The following is a 22,890-nucleotide window of genomic DNA, read 5'->3' as shown; positions in this document are numbered from 1 at the left end:
AACAAACGCTCGTAACAAGAGGACATGGCAACACAGTCTCGCGCGCTTATTTTCTGGTTGCCAGACACTCTTGCTTGAGTGCAAATAGTGACTACACGCTCAAAGCATATTAACTGAAGAAATTAAAAATACATTTAAAACGAAAATTACACATTTCAGTATTGGCTTATGGTAAAGCAAAAATTCAAACTAGTGAATTCCAAAATGTTGTCGTTATTTTTATACAATGACGTAAAATGTAAAACTCAGCATTCGCCTTATTTTCTGTATAACTGGCAACAAGATAACGAATTCCCTCCCTCTTGCATCTGACGTCATATGGTGAGAATTGCCCTCCTCTGCTCAATTCCTCGAGCGGTGATCTGTGTCGCTTTGCCCTTTTTCGAAATAAAAACAAAAACAGATGATCTCAGAATATCATGGCTTCATCTTAAACAACGAACCTGCGATGAAGTTTGGAGTGTGCCACGGATAAGTGAAGATGCTCGACGGACAGTCAGCCGCGAAGAGAGTGATATTTGAAAAGGCCGGTTGAATTGTGCCGTCGCGTTTCAGCCAATCGGATGTGAGTATTTTTGGCGCTGACTGGGATGAGAGTTTCCCGCAAGCTTCTCATACACGTCGGGAGAAATGGAGATGCTGTAAACAGGTTTATTTTCCCACAGGAATAAATCGTGGAACGTCACAATTAGGGGGATTGCTGTCCATTACACGCTGGGGTGGGATATTAGAGATTTTCTTTCACGGATAAACGAGTCGTCTTGTAGTATGTCAATGACCGAGGCAGCTGCAGCTGTACCTCACTTGCTAGCTGGCTAAGCTGTAGTTCGCGAGGTTTGTCAGTCTCAGTTCGAAGAATAAATGATTCCCGAGTTAATAAAATGTACCATGTGGCTATAGTTTGTATCACAGCCCGAGACACATCCTCAGAGGTTACATATTTAATAGCGTAGAAATGTTTGAATCCGCACAAGTGTTATATGCTTTGGCGTTTCATTTCTTTGCTAACATCATATTAGCTATAACGTAACGTACACTGTTACTTTCACGGACCTATGGCTTGATATCTTTTACTCCAATTTGTATACATTTACTTACACCCGTCTGGTCTCTAAAGTATTGCAGCATTTTAACCGAAGGCACAATTCCCACTGAATGTGTTTTAGTTTCATTTTGGTGTAAAAGTTTGTATTAACGAGAGTTATTTTCAGTTTGCTGTGGGCTATTAGGAGGGTTAGGAGAGTCCATCACGGACTCATCCATGATCTTCCATCATTGATGTTAACGAGGCATCCTGACCGCTCATCCTGAATAACAATGGCTCGATAACTGCCTTTTGTTTAGGACCGAACGGACATTTCCATTTAAGCAGTCACTGTTTTACATGAAGCTTTGCTCGGGTATTGTTTTTATGCACTTTGTAGATATGATTCATTCATTGCCGTTGTGCATGTTACTAATCAAAAGCGGTTACGTTTTTTCTTCTTCCTTTCATTGATGGAAAGCTCGCAGTTTTTTTTTTTTTTTGTTATTGAATGGTTTGGTTTGTATCAGTGGGTTGTTTCAGGATTCATACGAGGAGGAGGCGTCGGGGTTTGCGCATTGAACTGAATGAAAGCGGCTGGGCACCCGCTCGCGCACCGTGAATCCTCCACGGAAGCCATTTTAACGTGGGACCAAACCATTCCAGTTCTCCATCCTCGCTATAATCCATTCAGTTCTTTCACCTAACAACAGAGTCCCACACGAACTGCAACTTCTGTTTTTTTAGGACCTGCAGCTTGCAGTAGTCGCCACAGGTGCAGTCGTCAGAACAATTAATTCGTATGTTCGATAAACGTCGGTTATGTTTATTCTCGTAATCTTTTTGCGTTTTGTATTTTTAAAATGTACCTGTTAAATATTTATGCATACATACAATAAAATACCATATATATATATATATATATATATATATATATATATATATATATAGCATTAATAAATAATAATTAAAAAAATAATAGTCTAATTAATGAACATTTAGTGGGCATAGGCTTTTAAAGGGTTAGTTCACCCAAAAAGGAAAATTATGTCATTAATGACTCACCCTCATATTCCAAACACGTAAGACCTCTGTTCATCTTCGGAACACAGTTTAATATATTTAAAATTTAGTCCGAGAGCTTTCTGTCCCTCCATTGAAAATGTGTGTACGGTATACTGTCCATGTCCAGAAATGTAACAAAAACATCATCAAAGGCTACGTTCACACTGCAGGCTGAAATGACCCAATTCCAATTTTTTTGCCCCTTTGCGACCTGTAACTGATCTTTTCATGACCGTCTGAACGACACAGATCCGATCTTTTCAAATGTGACCCAGGCCACTTGGTTGTGTGGTCCTGAATCCGATACGCATCCGATCTTTTGAAATGCGACCTCCGTCTGAACGGCCAGGCCACATGTATCCAAACTGCACGTCATTTATATGCTACAAACGTCATAATTCTGCGTTGAAGTAGGCGGGAATGAGAAGATAAACAACAACCATGGCGGACGATGCTGCTGAGATCTGTCAATGGAAGGGAAGCGAGGTCACAGATTTAATTAATATTTGGGGTGACCACTCTATTCAGGCCAAACTCGAGGGATCTTATCGGAACCGGGCGGTTTACGAAAACATTTCCAGCAAAATGGCAGAGCGTGGTTACAGACGATCCTGGCTCCAATGCCAGCGAAAAATAAAAAGCCTCCGAGCCAAATACAAACATCCATGTTTAACGTTAGCTACTTCCGCAAACAGCGAGTGACGTCGTTCACCGTTGAGTACTCTTCTGCACATGCGGGTCACTTCTGGGTCATTTCACGTTCACACAGGAGATCACAAAAGGTCGCATTTAATTGGAAATGTGAACGGCCTTGCAAATAAATTTTTTTTTTTTTTTTTTCAAAAAATCGGAATTGAGCATTAAGCCCTGCAGTCTGAACGTAGCCAAAGTAGTCCATGTGGCATCAGAGGGTCTGTTAGAATTTGTAGAAGCATCGAAAATACATTTTGGTCCAAAAATAGCAAAAACTATGACTTTACGTGTCCGATTCGAGAACCAAGGAGCTGATGATACAATTCTGCATGAAGCAAACTGACACACAGAGTGTCTGAACCGAACTGGTTCTTTTGGTGACTGATTCTGAACTGATTCTGTGCTAATGTTATGAGCGCGGGTAAACCGAAGGCTTGAATCAAGGGCAATCATCGCCAATGATGTCATTACGTCGAGCGCAAAAGAACCGGTGAACCGTTTTCTTCAACGGTTTATTGAATCGAATTGTCTGAAAGAACCAGTTCGAGGAAAATAACCTAACTTCCCATCACTACTGGTGATTTGAAAACCGATGCAACTGGATTTTGACTCGATCAAGTCAATCTTTCGTTCGTTATCTCTTCGGAGCAGTTCAGTCAGTGTACTTTTTGAGTAAATGAATTATTCCGGGATATTGGTTTATTTTTAACTCTGAGTGAGTGTTAGCCACGTTAAAAAAAGTTAACAGATTAAGTCATTTGTGGATTAATGCTTATTGGAGACGCGAAATGTTTAAAACGATTCAGTTCGATTTGGTGAACTGATTCAAGAAGATCTGGTTACATGGAGTGATTCGTTCGCAAACCGGATATCACTAACGTTACAATGCAGTGAACGCGCTCACAACAGACCCGGAAGAGAAGACAATGCTGAATAAAGTTGTAGTTTTTGCTATTTTTGGACCAAAATGCATTTTCGATGCTTCAAACTGACCCTCTAATGTCACATGGACTACTTTGAAGATGTTTTTATTACCTTTCTGGACATTTGAAGTAGATTAAAATAAAGTTGACCTAAGGCAAGGCCACTTGTTCTTATTGGACTTATTATTTATTTTAATGTACATGTGCATACTTTTTAAATTAATGTGCCAATTTATTGTAATAGTTGAGGACTGATTGTGAATGTTTATTTTTTCAGGCCCCTGGTTAGTAATGACAGATAGTAAGGGGTCATCACTGCCTGCGATGCCAGAGCCCAGGAGTCCTACCACCATGAAACAGCCCTCTGATTCACCTGGTGGATGTAAGGGTCGGGGTGATGGGAGCACTGACCCTACTATGCTCATGGATAAAGCTGCTACCCAAATGGCTGCTACACCTCAAGAAAGTGTTTTGCAGATGATTGGCAGTCATGGTCATAACCACACTCATGAGCGGCTAAAGGACCTGACTTCCCGCTTGTTAAATGAAGATCAAGACAAAATTCCAAAGCTCTGTGCCGCCACAGCTGCACAGCCTCTTCTCAAGGGGGTGGAGCCTGTTCCTCAGCATGCCAGCCCTCCAAGGAAGTCTAGTGTTTCTCCTGAACTCACTTTTAAAATAACCAAATGTATGGTAAATCTAGGTGGGAAGACAAACCAAAATGGAACAGATTATGCAGAGGAGGAAACAGAGGAGGCAAATGCACCTTTGAGACTTTCAGAAGGTTTTCTGGACTCTCCAACTGCCAGGAGAGAAAGACGAAAGAAGAAAGGGGGGCTTGTGAGGAAGAGAATTCCACCAAATCGTAGAAAGTCGATTTTAACCCCTACTGAGAGTTCTGATCAGTCCCCTCTACTGCACACCTCCATAAATTTTAATGACCTCACCACTGAACCATGTGTTCTCCCCAATGAGTCTGATGAGCAGAGTGATGGCGAGATATCTTCAAGTGTAACTCCCATCCCAACCCAGGTATAGCTTATTGTGTCTAAATGGCTCTTCGACTGTCTTTAATGCAAAATAAGTTGTTTGTCATGAGGAAAATGTGTTTACCACTTTTGGAGGATTTTTTTTTCATGGGTCTAACAGTTCTTAATTTCTGTTTTGTAGGGGCCTGTGCCTGACTGTGAAGTGAATGATATTGCACAGGGTGTGGATGATGTGGAAATGAGTGGTACAGAGTCACAACCCTGTGTGCAGTTCTCAGCGGGTGATATTATCTGGGCCAAAGTGTCTGGATACCCTTGGTGGCCTTGCATGATCACTACAGACCCAGAGATTAACTTGCACTTTAGGTCAAAAGGTAAGGTGTGCTAGATCAGTTGACATTGTTCTTTAAGCACTTTTAATTAGGGCTGTGCAAATAATGGGAAAAATGGTTCGACTTCAATTTTGATAAAAGGATTATTCCACCCCATTTTGCAGCGCTGGGCTTTTGTTCCTCCATAAAAGTCCAAATACACGCAAAAATGTGTCAAAATGCTGCGCTTGGTGATTATTCATGTATACCTTCGTCGGTTATGAAATAAATCAACGTAAAGAGCTGTGAATGAAAATACGCTTGTAACAGTATTTTGGATCCGTGCGGCTCTTAAAGTGACAGCGGGCTAGGTTTTATCTTAGTTTATTAATTTCTGTAGTAGGCTGTACCACGCTACATGAACCTTTTCATATAAACTGCAAAAAAATACTAAACTAGATCTTGAAATGAGACCTTAATAATAAATAGTATAGTAAATAAATGAAATAATCATACTGCTTGAGAATTGAATAAAAATGAAAGTAAAAAACATTAAAGCACAGTTTTTTTTTCATTTGTATCTTTTCTATTGTATTTGTCCTTTTGCTTATTTATTACAGACAGTAAAATTAATTATATCAATAATTTTGAGGACTTTTTGTTTGCTTGTAGATGTAGATGTCAACCTTATTTACAGTAAATGCATATTTATGTATCACTATCTTTAAATAAATCACTTATACAAAGTTTTGGTCGTATGGCCCCCTCATAATTGTTAAATAATCGTGATTACAATATTGACCAAAATAATTGTGATTATGATTTTTGCCATAATCGAGCAGCCCTACTTTCAATTACCATCTTGTCAACCAACAGATTTTCATCATTACTGTCTTACTCAATTTCTAACAGTTTGTTGGCAGTTAATGCTAGTATAAAGTAACATAAGCTGCACATTTTTAAAATGATCCATATTTATAGACATGGAAAAGTAAAGAAAATCAGATAAGTCGATCAGTAACATTACAAATATTGTAACTGATAGATATGAAATGGGTAGCCATTGCAATTTTAAACAGAATTGGGGGGTCGATTGGTGAGTAGGCTGTAACCAAGTTGTGAAGTTATGAAAGCATGTACCAAAGATTCAGTACCTTTTGAGCTAGCAATTGAGCAAAAATGTGCAGTTTTCAGGTAAAAGAATGCTGCCTTGACCGGGTAGTTGAAATGGACTGAAATGATGGGCTGACAGCTTGATCTAGATTTTGAATGGTTTGGCTGAATTTGGATAAAACTGTCCAAAAAGTCATCATTAATGCAATGGTTACTGTTACCATAAATGTATAGCAGTGTGAACATAATGCATTTAAATATTGAAAAGAAGAGCAGAAGAACGTCCGAAAACAGAGCCCTGGGGGACTCCATGAGTAAGAGGGATAGTGAGTCTTCTGGAAGCTCTGTCCATGAGGCAGATGGCTAAAAGTTGTGAGAAGAGTTGTGACAGTGTCAGAAACAACACTTAAATTTGGTCCAAAAGGATGGTTTGAAAGTAGTGATGGGGAGGGCACAGATCCAGTAGAAACTGATCTTGAACTTGAGCTAAAAAGCAGAGAGAATTACTGGCTTCCAGCTGTCAACAAGGCAGCATGAGAAAGGTAGCACCTGTATGAACTGGACTTTTTTTTTTATATATATATTTTTAATATTGTTATTTGTTTTTTGGCAGTGAATAGCCGCACAGGATTATTGTACCATGTACAGTATTTCGGAAATGCTCCAGAGAGAGGATATGTTTTTGAGAAGAGCATGATCCCCTTCTCAGGAAAACACCAATACCAGTCACTAAGCCGCAGCAACAAACTACCCATTGATATTAGTGGAAGGAAGGTACAGTAAATATTGTCTGTCTTTCACTAATATTTTTACGATGTATTTGATTTATCATGAGATTCCTTTGTCTGAGACGTTGTTAATATACTCTCTACAGCGGGCAATTCCTCGTAAGTTTCGGGAACATTGGGAGACAGGTGCATCACAGGCTACAGAAGCATTGGGCTTACTACTAGAGGAGCGACTGGCCAAATTTGGCTTTGTTTATGAAAATGGGAAAGCCCAGTTCAACCTTCGCATTCTACAAGAACTTCAAGCACAGCGCAATCAGGGACCACAGCAAGACCAAGATCGGAGGGAGTCTCAGGAGCTTGTTAGCCTCACTCCTCCTGATTCCACTCATTCCAGCCCCAACTCCACAACAACTACCACCATCCCAGGCCTCTTCTCGCACTCCACAGACAGCAGCACTTCAACAGGGAAAAACTCCTTCCCGAAAAAAGCACCTAAAACGTCAGTGAAGAGGGATCAGCACACCATAGTACTGAAGTGGAAGAAGACGGAAGCTTTCTCTGTAAAAGATGTCCCCGAGTCTACTGTTCAGGTAGCATTTAATACGTTTGGACTTGTTAATCTCTGTGTTGAATTAGTATTAGGGATGCACGATAATATCGGCACAACATCGGTATCGGCCGATAAAAGCTTAAAATGACCATCATCGGTATCGGCCGATATGAATATTTCTGCCGATGAGCCAAACCGATATTCTCCAAGTGAAATAATTGACCTGTTTTTCAGATGTGAATGTGTGTCTACATTTGTAAAATAATACATTTATGGTAGAATCAGTACAGAAGAGATACATTGATTTCTCTTCAGTAAAATTAAAGTTTAAATATATCAGTATAGATTTGTATATATATCGGTATCGGCATCGGCCAAAATTATTTTGAAAATATCGGCATATCGAATATCGGCCAAAATCCAATATCGTGCATCCCTAATTAGTATTTCAGTTTCAGCCTAGAGATGTAATCTTTCAAATCCTTTGGCATTGTAGAATCACTGCACTGCATCAGAACACCAGAGTAAAATAAAGACAAAGACTGGGAAACGGGCATACCGGAAAAAGGTGCATTTTGTTTTACTGGATAATGATCTTTTTTTTTTTCTGTTGTATTTTGTGGTAATCATACTTTCATATCATTTTATCTTTACATATAAGAAGGACCAGCTCTGTATTGATCTCCAGCCTAAAGCTTCTCAGAAGAAACCAAGACAGATCAGACAGAAGTTTCCTGCTGCACCAAATTCAGTAAAGAAGAGGAAAGTAAAAGCTGGTGTCAGTATCTCTGACACTTTAGGCACAGTGTCCACTAATCCTGGACTTTCAGGTGAGAAATTAACTTAAAATATATTTACAAACTGTAAATTGCAAACAATATCTAACCAGTGATAACTGCTTAGACCGTTATATAGAGGAACCTAAAAGTGGGTTGTGAGACTGTTGCGGGTGGATTAATGTTTTTCTGATGCGAGACTTATTTTAAAAGAAGTGCATGAAAGCTGTTGACACTTCTTCATGTCTTTAAGTAAAAAGTGCCTGAGGAAAAATGCGCTGTCCCGATTCATAGTCAGATGAGATGTTGACAGGTTAAATGTCAGTGTCGTTATTTTATATTATTTCCGTAATTTGTTATGAAATTAAGAAGTCTCTCACCTCAGAGAAATGAACCATCCTGTCCTTCCAGATGTTATACTGTGTTCGTAGCACGCACTGCGCTTTATATCACTTCACTAAAGCACAAAAACTATGAGCATGCAGTGGGTGAAATAAAAGTAAATAACGAACAAAAAGTCGCACTGGACTATAAGTCGCATTTATTTAGAACCAAGAACCAAGAGAAAACATTACCGTCTACAGCCGTGAGAGGGCGCTCTATGTTTTCAGTGGTAGACTACAGGAGCACTGAGCAGCATAGAGCGCCCTCTCACGCCTGTAGACGCTAATGTTTTCCCTTAGTTCATTTCTCTCGGTTCATGTCAAATTAATTTTGATAAGTGGCACCTGACTATAAATCGCAGGACCAGCCAAACTATGAAAAAAAAGTGTGACTTGTAGTCCGAAAAATACGGTATGTTAGTTGGATTTGCATGAAGGTATGATGTATTTATTCTCTTCGGGAGCCGATTCCATGTATCATTAAGAGTTTGTGTTAGTATTTTATATTAACCATGGTGACTATTGTTTCTATAAACCAAAAAATACTACTTTATTTTCACTTTGTGTCATTTAGTATATGTTTAAATGATTGTGGTGGCTCAAACCAATTGTATTTATAGTAACTAGTTTGGGACTGCTATTTAATATCCTAACCTTATAGGCTGTTTATTCTGCTCTGTATTATTATTATTATTATTATTATTATTATTTTGTTCTTGTAGTAATTTCCTGTGTTTTTCTTTTTTATCAGATATAAAGGTATTAGCACCAAGCCCAAAAGTCTTGGAGGAAGATAATTCTAAAGGTGTGTAGGTGGTTTCATTATTAGCAACATTTCAGTTGTTTATGGAAAAAGTATATGGTTCAAACCTGAAATTCTCCTTTTATAAAAGGTTTCAAGTAAGCATGCATTCTGACTACTTCATACAGGAAAGAAAAAAGGCTACAAACGTTTACGAGAATCCAAGAATGACGTGGTGCTGCAGCCAAAAAAGAAAACCAATCTTGAAAAAGACTTTAAAAAACCGAAAGGCCAAAAGGTATGGTATGAGGTGTGTAGATATTTGAGCATGAATTGTTATAAATAATTAATGCAAAATTCAATTATAATAAAATAAAATAAAAATTAATTCAGCTAATATATTTTTCCTTTCCTTCATTTGTCAGAAGGCACCATCAAATGAGGCTGCTGTTGGTAAACCCAGGGGGAGGAGTCGGAAAGCAGACGTTGATGATAAAATGAAACAAACTAAAAAAGCCCCAAGTAAATGTACAAACTGTTTTGAACTACAGAGAAGGCCCAGTCTAAATACTGCTCTTTGTGTAATTTTTTTTCCCCCTACAGTTTCTGTTTTTAAAATTATCTTGGTTTCTCAGGGGAGAAGTCTCTTGCTGAAGCTAAGCATGTCAGGAAGCGGAAACAGGAGTCAGACAGACAATCTTTTGCTCTCTCATCCAAAAAGCACCGCCCATCATCTCCTGAGCCAGAGGTATGTGAATTTGTTTGTTTTTCACTATTTGAAATATCATACTTTGAACCTGGCTATTTGTGAACGTGTTTGTGAAATTTTGCATGCATATCCAGTGTTTCTTGGATTGAATAAATTACTTGGTTTGCAATGGTAAATGTTTTATGTCACTTTTTCTTACAAGATGTCCTGTAAGTAAATATATTCTGAATGCATATTTCAGAGTTTGCTGTGTGAGCAGAGACCCGATTCTCCCAGTGACAGTACAGATGAATCACATCACTCAAAGAAGACAGAGCGAATTGCAGGTGCCAAGAAAGAAAGTGTCTGTCTGGTGAGTGATCTCTCTGTGTAGTGTTGTCGAAAGTACTGGTTCTGTGTTAAAGGGATACTCCACCCCAAAATAAAACTTTTGTCATTAATCACTTATGTTTTCAAATCTGTAAAAGCTTTGTTCGTCTTCAGAACACAATTTAAGATATTTTGGATGAAAACCGGGAGGCTTGTGACTGTCCCATAGACTGCCAAGTAAATTGCACTGTCAAGGTCTAGAAAAGTATGAAAGACATCGTCAAAATTGTCCATCTGCCATCAGTGGTTCAACCGTAACATTATGAAGCGACGTGAATACTGTTTGTAAGTGAAGAAAACAAAAATAATGACTTTATTCAACAATTCCTTTGTCAACAGTCTCCTCTGTGTCCCTCCACATCACTCAAACTGCCTACACTCTTCTGTGTCAGCAACACCACAAGGATATGCTGTTTTCTTTCAAATCAAAGCATAAATCCACGTAAAAAATTGACACAAAATAGAGTAGGCATTTTAAGTGATTTGACAAAGGAGACAAAGGAATTGTGGTTATTTTTTTATTTACTTATTTTTTTTGCTTACAAACAGTGCCAGAGATGCTGCTCAGTGCTCCTGTAGTCTACAATGAGCAGCACAGAGTGTGATTAATAGTGATTAATGACAAAAGTTTTATTTTGGGGTGGAACATTACCATCTAGAGCCGTGAGAGGGTGCTATATGTCTTCAGTGTAGGCTACAGGAGCAGTGAGCAGCATTAGAGCGCCCTCTCGTGGCTGTAGACGTTAATGTTTTCTCTTGGTTAATTTCTCTCAGTTCATGTCAAATTAATTTTAATAAATAAGTCGCACCTGACTATAAGTCGCAGGACCAGCCAAACTATGAAAAAAAAGTGCGACTTCTAGTCCGGAAAATACGGTAATCGATTATCACAATAATCCTTAATTACCGCCCTACTCCACTTGTGGTTGAGGTGTTGAATGCTCTGCTGTTAGACCATTTAAACATGTTAATAACAAATAAAATGTTTAGTGTATTGCCTCTGACAAAAAAATCAACAATAACTTATTGGACTATATTTATTAATTTATTGTAGACTATTAGGCAAAGCATACTTAACATTAATAATAAATAAGGGCACATAGTTTATTTATCACTGCAGGCAGGAATTGCATTCAGCTCTTATGTGGTGTGCTGCACATTCATGATTATTAATGTTCCAAAGGTGTGTGAGCAGACCGGAGAGGATCTGGTGATGTGTGAAGGACAGTGCTGTGCCTCATATCACTTGCACTGTATTGGGCTGGATCGGTCAGCAGAAAAGGTGTTCTGCTCTGCCTGCAGCTCGGGTAAGACACGCATGGTAATGTGTAGGGCTGCAACAACTGATCGATTCAAATTGATTATTATCGATAATGAAAATCATCGACAACGATTCTCATTATCGGTTAAATGGGTCTGCCCACAGAGCACTTCTAACTTCAGCCAGTCGCATCAAATTACAGCACTGAATATCACATTTCTATGGACAAAAATGCATCTAAAAATATTGGAGGAAACAGAATTAGCTCCTGCAGGAAAACTTTGTGATCCAGGCTGCCCAAAACATGAGGAATCTTTATTTTAAGCTTCAAGCTGATGCATTAGCATAATGGCTTGCCTGTCGGGCGCTTTTACAGATATGTGTGTTTGTGTCCTCGGCACAAACATTTTTTAGTTTATGGTCTTCATCCTTATCTGTAAATGTCAGAAATTCACGCAAGCCTTTCCATTTTTGCATAAAGGGCCGCCCTGACAGTCTGCGTCAAGTTGAAATCCTTACTGAAAGAGCACTGCTCGTTAAACAGACAACACAGAGAGGCGAGAGAGACAATATCTGTTGTTTAACATTTATATTTTGGTTTAAAAGTCTACATGCAATGCAAGTAATTTACTAGAGTAGGAACTGTCAATGGACAGAAGTGTATAATTGTCTGAATATAAATATCAGATGCTTTTACAGGATAAAGAAATGACAGTAAGAGGAGACCGACTGTGATCATTTTTGATCTAGAGATTTAAACTACCATATATTCACTATATATCCTACAGTGATTAACAAATGTTTTAAAACAAAATCAATGTTAGGGTTTCTAACCAATTTCGTAAGGTTTGTGCCACTGCTGCTCTTAACTAACATTATTGGTAATTACCGAAATAATTTTTTTGCTTTCTGTAGAGGTTTGACCTCCAATATGCGTAAGCTTTTTAGAAACAGTTGTAGGCTATTTTTAATACTGTAATTATTGCTGTTATCTGTGAAAGGCAAAAAAATTGTTTTTTTTATTCAGATACCAAATTAGTCAAAAAGTACATAAACAATGTCAGCAAGCATGTGAGCTGTTATCAAAGGCAAAGGAGACAATTTTTGTTATTATATGAATAAATATCGATCAATAAAATAATAATCGGGCAACTAATCGATTATCAGAATAATCATTAAATGGAGCCCTAGTAATGTGAAGAATAAACCGCTTTTTTTTTTTTTTTTTTCTTCATGGTTTTCAGGTGTGCAAGTGTGTTTCACCTGTAAGAAGTCTGAAGGAGAGGTACGACGTTGCTGTGTGCTTCACTGTGGGCGTTTCTACCACGAGGCTTGTGCGCGGTTGAGCGCCCTGACTGTGTTTGAGAACCGAGGCTTCCGCTGCCCCCTGCACACCTGCCTCAGCTGCCACTACAGCGGCCGTAGTGCTGCCAAGGCCACCAAAGGTACTTAAACTGGCATGCATGTTTATTTAATTTTGCCTTGTATACAGTTAGTGATGTTTATTCAGTAATCACAGATTCAACAAGTAATTTATTAGACTGATTCAAAACGTCTTCCCACTCCACCAAAAATCACATGCAAAATGCATCACATTTCTTGCATGGGATTTTTGTGGAGTAGGTAGACTTTTTTTGGGGGGGGAAACATTTTTGGTCTGTGAACCTCGGTTGGATTGTTTTGAAGGCATATTGAGTGTCTGGTAGGACTGCAAGATTAATCGCATGCAATTGTCATGCGTGTCTATTTAGTAAAGCTGGTTCTTTGATTATTACTAAATATCCATCACCTGCTTTCAAGCGGCACTTAAAGGGTCAGTTCACCCAATAATAAAAATTATGTAATTAATAACTCACCCTCATGCGGTTCCAAACCCGTGAGATCTCCGTTTATCTTCGGAACACAGTTTAAGATATTTTAGATTTAGTCCGTGAGCTCTCAGTCCGACCATTGAAACTGTGTGTACGGTATACTGTCCATGTCCAGAAAGGTAAGAAAAACATCATCAAAGTAGTCCATGTGACATCAGAGGGTCAGCTAGAATTTTTGAAGCATCGAAAATACATTTTGGTCCAAAAATAGCAAAAACTACGACTTTATTCAGCATTGTCTTCTCTTCCGTGTCTGTTGTGAGCGCGTTCAAAACTCTGCAGTGTAGTGATATCTGGTTTGCGAACTAATAATTCAATGTAACCGGATCTTCTTGAACCAGTTCACCAAATCGAACTGAATCATTTGTTGAACTGGTGAAACTGGTGAACTGGTTCAAGAAGATCCATCGAATTACATCAAATGATTCGTTCACGAACCGGATAACACTAAACTGCTTTGTTTTGAACTCCCTCACAACAGACGCGGAAGAGAAGACAATGATGAATATCATTGTCGTAGTTTTTGTTATTTTTGGACCAAATGTATTTTCGATGCTTCAAAAAATTCTAACGGACCCTCTGATGTCACATGGACTGTTTTGATGATGTTTTTCTTACCTTTCTGGACATGGACAGTATACCATTCACACAGCTTCAATGGAGGGACTGAGAGCTCTCGGACTAAATATAAAATATCTTAAACTGTGTTCCGAAGATGAACGGAGGTCTCACGGGTTTGGAACGACATGAGGGTGAGTTATTAATGACATAATTTTTATTATTGGGTGAACTAACCCTTTAATATACAGAGCCTTAGTCCCTGACAAGCTGCGCAATATCACGTTCATAACCAAATGCAGTTCATCTGCTATTATGAACGCGATATTGCGTAGCTTGTCATCGAACTACATCCCGCTATATTTATTTATATATATATATTCTATTAAGTGCCGCTCCATTTGAAAGCAGGTGATGGATATTTAGTACTAATTACAGAACTAGGTTTTACTAAAGAAACACGCTTGACTGTCACGTGCGATTAATCGTGTAGCCCTAGTTTCTGGCTTTTTTTTTTTTTTTTTTTATGATTCAAACCATAATTTGTGCATTTAAGTCTTTTTGACTATTTGATTACTGCATGATGATTTAAATCGCACAAATGGCCTTAAAGGGAAACGTCACCATTTTTCCATATTCTAACTGTTTTTCCCTCAACTTAGACGGGTTGATGCGTATCTATCCCATCTCAGTGCATGTACTCAATCGCTGTAGCGTGCGGCGCCACTATGCTTGTGTTTAACTTAGCACCATTCATTCCTTAGGATCCATACAGGAATTAATTTAGAAGCCACCAAACACTTTCATGTTGTCCCTATTTAAAGATGGTTACATGAGTTAAGTATGGTGAAATGATAACTATAATGTATGGAGGAAGAGCTCTTCGCAGCACTTCAACCTCGGCGCAATAATATCATAACTCCTCACATTGGTTGTATTGACGGGAAGTTTCAGGAGTGATGATATTACTGTGCCGAGGTCGAAGTGCACTTCCGCCATACATTAGTCATCATTTTTATCCGCTTAGGAAATCTCCACTCTTTATTTTATTCACCATACTTACTCGTGTAACTGTTCATGTAACGTTTTTTAAATAGGGAAAACATGGAAGTGTTTGGTGGCTTCTAAATTCATCCCTGTTTGAATCCTAAGGAATGAATGGTGCTAAGCTAAATGCTAGCATAGTGGTGCCACGTGCTACAGTGATTAAGTGCACGCACTGAGACGGGAGAGGTACGTAGCAACTCCTCTAAGTTGAAGGAAGAACGCGAATAGAATCAGTGCTGAAACACGTTACTCGACCTGATTACTTTTTATGAATGGCACTGAAAATGAGATTGCTTAGTGCTGTCATAGGATTCGCAACAGTTGTGTTGTTATTATATAATAGGCTGCAGTCTGAAGCGCTACTTGTCTGCTGTTACAGTACTGTTTAGATTCACTGCATATTATTGCTAGCTGTGCCTGGTTTGAGCCGCTTTATTTTATTTGCATTTGGGAACGCACAATTCGTATGAGTGTTTGGGGCATGGCTCATGGGTGTGGTCAGATCTTATGTAATTCATATGGCAAGCACAATTTGGTTAAACTCTATCCCCCTGTTTCACAGAAAAGGCTTAAGCCTAATCCCAGACTAAAATATGTACCATATTTTCCAGACTATAAGTCACACTTCTTTTCATAGTTTGGCTGGTCCTGTCACTTATAGTCAGGTGCGACTTATCAAAATTAATTTGACATGAACAACCCTCTACATTGCAAGTAAATCACTCGCATATGCAACTAAATCTTCATTCTGGCGACTTAATGATGTCTAATATTAGCCGACGGCTAATAAATTATCAGATTTTACTTGCCAGTGTTTGAGTTGGAGGCTAAGTATAAGTTCAGCACAGATATATTTTCATTCGCCGAACACTCTCTGACTGAGCGCTTCAGAATTTCACTCTGTCAAGCAATCTGTGATATTTTTCAGTTCATCTCAATGGATGCGCAGCGCACCTGTGTTTGTGTATTTGGCATACCTTGAACTCTAGTGTGAAGGTGCACGACGTGCATCACTATCACATGCGTGAAGTGGGCGGAAGTACTGTTCTTATTAGTAGAATTCGGATTAATAGTATTATCATCATCATGTGAGTTGAGTTATTGTTCGTGTTCAATTTTTTTTTTTTTTTTTTTTTTTACAGAAACACTGAATGACAAACAAAACACCAGTCCTAAATTCACTTAAAATGTCTATGCATTCATACATGGTTACCAAGTTAATTATAATTACTAAAGTTCTATCATTAAATAATACTTGATTATTCAGATATCATATTATAATGGTTGACTGACTGATGTCAAGAGTGTTTACTTTATTAGTATAGTAGTCTGGCGAGTGAACTAAAATTATTTACTAGCTAGTGGCAATTCAATTGCCAAGGTGTCCGTAGAGGGTTGATGAACCAAGAGAAAACATTACCTTCTACAGCTGCGAGAGAGCGCTCTATGCTGCTCAGTGCTCCTGTAGCCTACCTCTGAAAACATGGAGCGGCTGTAAATGGTAATGGTTTTTTTTGGTTCTAAATAAATGAGACTTATAGTCCAGTGCGACTTAAGTTTTTTTTTTTTCTCGTCATGACGTATTTTTGGACAGATGCGACTTCTACTTAGGTGTGACTTATAATCCGAAAAATACGGTAATTGCTCTGTGTCTCTCAAGATGCATACCAGTAATGTTTTTTTCTAAGGCATGTTTTTAAAAGCTACTTAAATATTCTTATTGACCTATTGCCTAATCCTTTCTTAACCTGAGCCCTCTCTGTGAAACCATAGACAATGTGTTTAAATGAAATAAAATTGCTAAATGAATCTCCAACAGAAGGACGTTTTTAGGCTGATGTTGGTTTTATCACTTAATACATAAACCATATTTCTCATTGTCCCCTTGCAGGAAAGATGATGCGTTGTTTGCGCTGTCCCGTGGCCTACCATGTTGGAGACCTGTGTGTTGCTGCAGGGAGCGAGATGATCACTTCCTCTGCCATTGTGTGCACAAACCACTTCCTGCCTAAGAAAGGCTACAGTCACCACTCTCACGTCAACGTCAGCTGGTGCTTCATCTGCTCAAAAGGTGACTTCCAGTCTCATTATTTAACACACAAGCTCTGTTTTATTCCTTTTTAAATGAGGGGCATCCAAAATTAAAGACATGCATTGCAATAGATGGAATGAAAACAACATTAGAACCTCATGAAAGAATTTGAGCATACATGATATGATCATGATGGCACAATATAAATGTTTGTTGAAGGTGGCCGTCTGCTGTGCTGTGAGTCATGCCCAGCTGCATTTCACCCTGACTGTCTGAACATCGCTATGCCAGATGGCAGCTGGTTCTGTAATGATTGCCGCTCAGGGAAGAAACCCAAATACAGAGATGTCATCTGGGTCAAACTGGGAAACTACAGGTCAGTCTCTGTCGGCACCACACACCTCTAACTTTATTTAATGTACAAACTCATCTGCTTACAGTGTATTTTTTGTTTATTATAGTTAATTTCTAGGGCTAGAGAATGACATTAAGATTTTGATCTGACATAAAATAATTGGCAAAATAACAGTGCTCATAATACAAATGTGTCAGTTGATTCTTGGTAATGAAAGTATTCACATACAGTATGAGATGTGAATGGTCAGTGTTGGGCAGTAGTGTCGCTACAAGTAATGACGCTACTAACTGAACTACATATCTCTGTAGTGTTGCTGTTATCTTAACCAAATAGCTATTCAGTAGCGACGCTCTTGGCGTGGTAGCATCAACAAAAGCTACATTATCCCAAGAATTCTGATCCTCAAATCGGAACTATAACCGATAAAGATCACTGATCCTGGACCAGTAAAAGTGAGTGATGCCACCTCCACTTCACCTTGTAACACCATTGGCTCCTCTCTCCTGAATGAAGTGCAGCACGCAGTTTGTTTGAAGTCTGAATGTAGATAACGAACTGTTGATTGAAATAGGTACAGCATTTTCTTTACTCAAGAAATACTATATTTAAAAAGGCTAATGTTTTTTGTAAGTGTAAGTGCATTGTTGTTAGGTCACAGTCAAATAGCTTGTGCGAAGCACTGAACCTTTTATAAAATGTAATTTTGGCCAAATAACAGAAGAAACTGAGTGCTCACATAGATTCAGAAAACTGTATAACCTGTAAGTTCATGAAAATGTACATGTGATGCAGGTACTGCGTCTGTTGTGTTGATGACGGGGAAAAAACATTCGCTGGTCAAAAGCTTATTTAAACTTGATTTTGGCGAAATGTTAATATAATGACACATGCAAAGAAATGTAATTTATTCTGAAGCAATAGTCTCATCAGTGCTTTATCAGGTCTTTCTTTTAATCAGCGCATTTGTGATATTTGCCTTAAATTGGTTTCTATGAGACACTTTAATTTTGTGAAGTGCAAAATTTTCCAAACCTTATTAAATGTATGTGTCATTTACGTCAAATTCTTTTCATCAATTCAAATGTATCAATTTATTTAGTTTAATAAGACACTGTATGGTTGCCATTCAAATGAAATCAGCATCATCAATCTCCATCTTTCCACTGCAGAGGAAACACAGAATCTGCATCGAAAATGCCATTTAGATGTATTTATTACGATTGTTTATTGAAGATAAGAGATTCCATAAATGCATTTATACAGTAAAATTGCAAATGCACAAATAATGTTATAAGATGTTTTACTTTTTTTTTTTTTTAAATACAAATATGAAAAGTTGGAAAAATATAGTGATACTTTTTAAATATGAAATCAAACCACCAGTTGTCACTGTCTTAATGAGTGAGTCATTGATTTAACCAATTCATTCAAATGGCTGATTCATTCTGTAAATGAAGCAAGTGTCTTCATGAATGGCTTACCGAATCATTGACTCACCGATTCATTGGACTGGACTGTCAACCAGTACATACAAACTACATTATTGCAAAGGTGATATTCTTGTCCTAAACCTTAACCTCATTTGAAATTCTAGATGGTGGCCTGCAGAGATCCGTCACCCTAAAAACGTCCCGACCAACATCCAGCACCTGCGTCATGAGATAGGAGAGTTCCCTGTATTCTTCTTTGGCTCTAAAGACTATTTCTGGACACACCAGGGCAGAGTCTTTCCTTACATGGAGGGAGACAGGGGAAGCAAATATCAGCATACTGGCATTGGAAAGGTCTTTAAGAATGGTAAAAAATGGCTAGTTTTTTCTTATTTATAAATCTGTATTGTCAGTGCATTTGTGGACCGGCTCTTCTGTATTTATCTGTGCAGCCCTGCTGGAGGCTGAAGCTCGCTTTAAGGAGATCGAAATGGAAAGGGAGGCCAAAGAGGCGCATGAGAACAACAAGAAGCCTCCTCCTTACAAATACATCAAGGTATTTATTTAATTTGAAAGCATGTTTTCCAGGCCATGACTATTTCTATAGTAATTTTAATGTTATTGCTGTCTGTTTATAAAGTTTTAATAGATTTAAGTTTTGTTTTTCATTAGGTGAATAAGCCTTGTGGGCGAGTACAGGTCTACACCGCAGACATCTCTGAGATCCCCAAGTGTAACTGTAAGCCGTCAGACGAGCGCCCCTGCAGCTTCGAGTCCGAGTGTCTGAACCGCATGCTGTTGTACGAGTGCCATCCTCAAGTGTGTCCGGCTGCAGGCCGCTGCCAAAACCAGGACTTCACCAAACGCCTCTACCCCGAGACCAAGATCATCCGCACCGCAGGAAAAGGCTGGGGCCTGGTGTCATTGCGAGACATTAAGAAAGTAAGTGTGCTGGCTTTTGAACATTCAACAGATGAGATTTACTGTATGTTATTGCTGATCGGCTCTTTTGTGTGTCACTCAGGGAGAGTTTGTGAATGAATATGTGGGCGAACTGATAGATGAGGAGGAGTGCATAGCCAGAATCAAATACGCTCAGGAGAACAACATCACACATTTCTATATGCTCACTATTGACAAGGTAAATGAAGGTGCCACATGCATACAAGCACTGACCGCTCCTCCTGTGCTGGGTTCATGTCTGATGGTGGCATGTTTAGACCCTGTACAGCAGAGCAAGACAAACAGTGTTGTATTGGGAATGGCACTGAGCAGCCTTATGTGGCATTACAGGTCACAACACTACAGCTCATCCCATAGATAGCAGCCTATGACAGCTTAATGGTTTGGTACCATTTCTACTTTCATCCTGTGTAATATACCAATTGTGTGTGTGTGTGTGTGTGTGTGTGTGTGTGTGTGTGTGTGTGTGTGTGCGCGCAGGATCGTATTATAGACGCTGGACCCAAAGGGAACTACTCTCGCTTCATGAACCACAGCTGCCAGCCCAACTGTGAGACTCAGAAATGGACGGTTAATGGAGACACACGCGTTGGGCTGTTTGCTGTCTGTGACATCCCTTCTGGTGAGCCCATGCTCTGATAATATAGAAATATAGAAATTTGATGGCTTTTTGTGCAAAGCTGGGTGATATGTTACCTTTTTCCCTCCCTAGTTTAAACTAGTGTTTTATTCTATTTTACCTCTTGTATGAAACATTTAGAATCTGCTTTGCAACATTTATTGAAATGATTGCTCCTATGAACCAAGGCTTCAAAATATATTTATTATAATTTTCTGTGTTGCCCCAGCCTAATTTTGTGTGCTTTATCTATTCATTTCTGTACCATTTTTTCCCATGTTACAATGTTTTCAGGCACAGAGCTAACTTTTAACTATAACCTGGACTGTCTGGGGAATGAAAAGACTGTGTGTCGGTGTGGAGCGCCCAACTGCAGTGGTTTTCTAGGTGACAGACCCAAGGTGAGTGACTGGAAAACCTTTCGTTTGAGCTGCCTGTCGTTACTGATGTCTTACTGGGGTGGGGTAGTGGTAATAACTCCGGCCTGCTATTCAGAATGTTTAAGCCTTTTAAAGTATGAGCTGTCAACATTGTGCCCTTTATCAAACACTTAACACTCAAGTTTGCCCTGTAGTACCTGTACATGTTGATTTGGATACAGAACTACTTTATCCAGTTCTTATAGTCGAGGATTGAAAAGTAATCATGTCAATCAAAATACCTTAATGCTGTCTTCACCAAACTTCAGAATGGTCATACTTCTGAGCCCAAAGCCAAGCAATCAAAGAAAAAGCCCAAGAGGAGAAAGTCCCGGAATGAAGGCAAGAAGTCTGAGGACGAGTGTTTCCGCTGCGGTGACGGAGGAGAGCTGGTTCTGTGTGATAAGAAGGGCTGCACCAAAGCCTATCACCTCTCCTGTCTGGACCGCACCAAGAGACCATTTGGTAAACATTACTTTATAATGGCATAATACGTGCATGTGTATAATATGTATTACGTAAAGATCATGTTCAGTGAAGATAATTTGTGCATTTCCTACCAGAAATATATCAAAACCTCATTTTAATTGGTAATATGCATTGCTAAGAACTTCATTTGGACAACTTTAAAGGCAATTTTTTCATTTAGATTTTTTTGCACCCTTTAGATTCCAGATATTCAAGTAGTTTTATCTCGGCCAAATATTGTCATGTCCTAACAAACCACATATCAATGGAAAGCTTATTTATTCAGCTTTTAGATAAATCGTATAGGGTCACAGAAATTGACCCTGTATGTCTGGTTTTGTGCTCCAGGGTCAACTGTGTCATGTCATTTATGAATAGCATATATAAAAACTTAAATCTGTGCTCTGTGTTGTCTTCCAGGTCGCTGGGACTGTCCCTGGCATCACTGTGATGTGTGCGGAAAGAATTCGGATGCCTTTTGCCAGCTGTGCCCTAACTCTTTTTGCAAGGCTCACCAGGAGGGGGCGCTGTGGTCGCATCTGCTCACGGGCCAGCTCTGCTGCCAGGAACATGAAGACTCTGATATCCGCCCTCAGGCGAAGACTCCGGTGGAGCACAATGCTGAAGTACCCTCATCCACCAAACCACGCAAGTACAGGCGCAGATCGACGGCCACAACCAGCAGCAAAGAGCCTCTCAAGAAGAGGGCCAGAAAGACCGCAGAGGTGTAGGGGCAAATCAAACTACGGAACCTCCCTTTCCTCTCACTAATCCTGCCCTCCCTTTCCTCAGTTCCTGCCCCAAATGATTGAGTGATATTGACGTCGAGTGACTGTTCTGCCAAGCTGAAAGCACTGTACGTGTCTGATCAGGGAAGCGTGTTAACACTGTAGAGCTCATCAGAGCTGCCGAATCAGGTCCCCTCCACTCACTCTGCCTCCTCAGATTCCACTCGTGTGTGTGTGTGCGCGTGCGTGTGTATGTGTGTGTGTGTGTGTTTGTGTGCACCCGCTCACGCATCCACTGACAAATAGACGACAGAGCCAACAGACCGAACACCTCAAATAAACAACATTACAGACGCCAAACTTGAAACCTTTTTACACCTTTATGAATCTCAACATAGATCATTTTTTTTAAACCGTAGATATGTATATGGAAATGTATATGAAAGACCAAAATTATAATAATACTGGATTTATTGTTAGTAACAGGTGCCAGGAATCTTGTTTTTAACAAGTGGTATCTTTAAATAAGACACTATGGGTAGCCCTTGAATTACAATTTTAGAGTCAGTTTTAACTATAGAGCAGCACAAGGTTGTTGTTGTTTTTAAATGTATAGCTTGGTTCATTTTTGTAGCTCATTTTTGATTTTGAGAAACCAGAATGTTAGGATGATACATCTACCTATTCAGAGTTTTAAAGGAAAATCATGACGGGCTTCTTGTGATACTTGCAAGTAATAAAGCTTTTAAAAGCAGTTA

General features: G+C 39.1%; 1 protein-coding gene across 9 annotated transcripts; it reads left to right on the top strand.

The window, feature by feature from the left end:
* The first annotated feature begins 309 nt into the window (after positions 1 to 309).
* On the top strand, positions 310 to 22,890 carry LOC113057092 (histone-lysine N-methyltransferase NSD2-like). 9 transcript variants are annotated; one of them, XM_026224162.1, is made up of 24 exons: positions 310 to 565; positions 3,983 to 4,737; positions 4,876 to 5,068; positions 6,732 to 6,892; positions 6,993 to 7,439; positions 7,896 to 7,967; positions 8,064 to 8,229; positions 9,310 to 9,363; positions 9,489 to 9,610; positions 9,726 to 9,828; positions 9,936 to 10,048; positions 10,251 to 10,361; positions 11,562 to 11,685; positions 12,884 to 13,084; positions 17,007 to 17,186; positions 17,367 to 17,523; positions 19,100 to 19,302; positions 19,388 to 19,491; positions 19,608 to 19,877; positions 19,960 to 20,076; positions 20,379 to 20,520; positions 20,812 to 20,918; positions 21,206 to 21,401; positions 21,825 to 22,890. In XM_026224162.1, exons 2-24 carry the CDS (start codon positions 3,997 to 3,999, stop codon positions 22,133 to 22,135), a joined length of 4,395 nt encoding a protein of 1,464 aa, XP_026079947.1. In that variant the 5' UTR covers positions 310 to 565; positions 3,983 to 3,996; the 3' UTR covers positions 22,136 to 22,890. The 9 variants fall into 9 exon arrangements, with proteins under 9 accessions (XP_026079947.1, XP_026079950.1, XP_026079946.1 ...); XM_026224165.1 differs by having other exon boundaries at positions 8,061 to 8,229; positions 9,489 to 9,598; positions 9,729 to 9,828; XM_026224161.1 differs by having other exon boundaries at positions 8,061 to 8,229; positions 9,729 to 9,828.

This window comes from Carassius auratus, chromosome 38 (genome assembly GCF_003368295.1).
Source record: "Carassius auratus strain Wakin chromosome 38, ASM336829v1, whole genome shotgun sequence".
Classification (NCBI taxonomy): domain Eukaryota; kingdom Metazoa; phylum Chordata; class Actinopteri; order Cypriniformes; family Cyprinidae; genus Carassius; species Carassius auratus.
Note: the sequence above shows the minus strand (reverse complement) of the source record. Positions and strands in the feature narration are given on the sequence as shown.

Coding starts and splice junctions, on each gene's coding strand:
- LOC113057092 (XM_026224159.1), top strand. CDS start 3,997: ATGACAGATAGTAAGGGGTCATCACTGCCTGCGATGCCAGAGCCCAGG. Junction 7,968..8,060: donor AACGGGCATACCGGAAAAAG/GTGCATTTTGTT, acceptor TTTACATATAAG/AAGGACCAGCTCTGTATTGA. Junction 20,077..20,378: donor ATATGCTCACTATTGACAAG/GTAAATGAAGGT, acceptor GTGTGCGCGCAG/GATCGTATTATAGACGCTGG.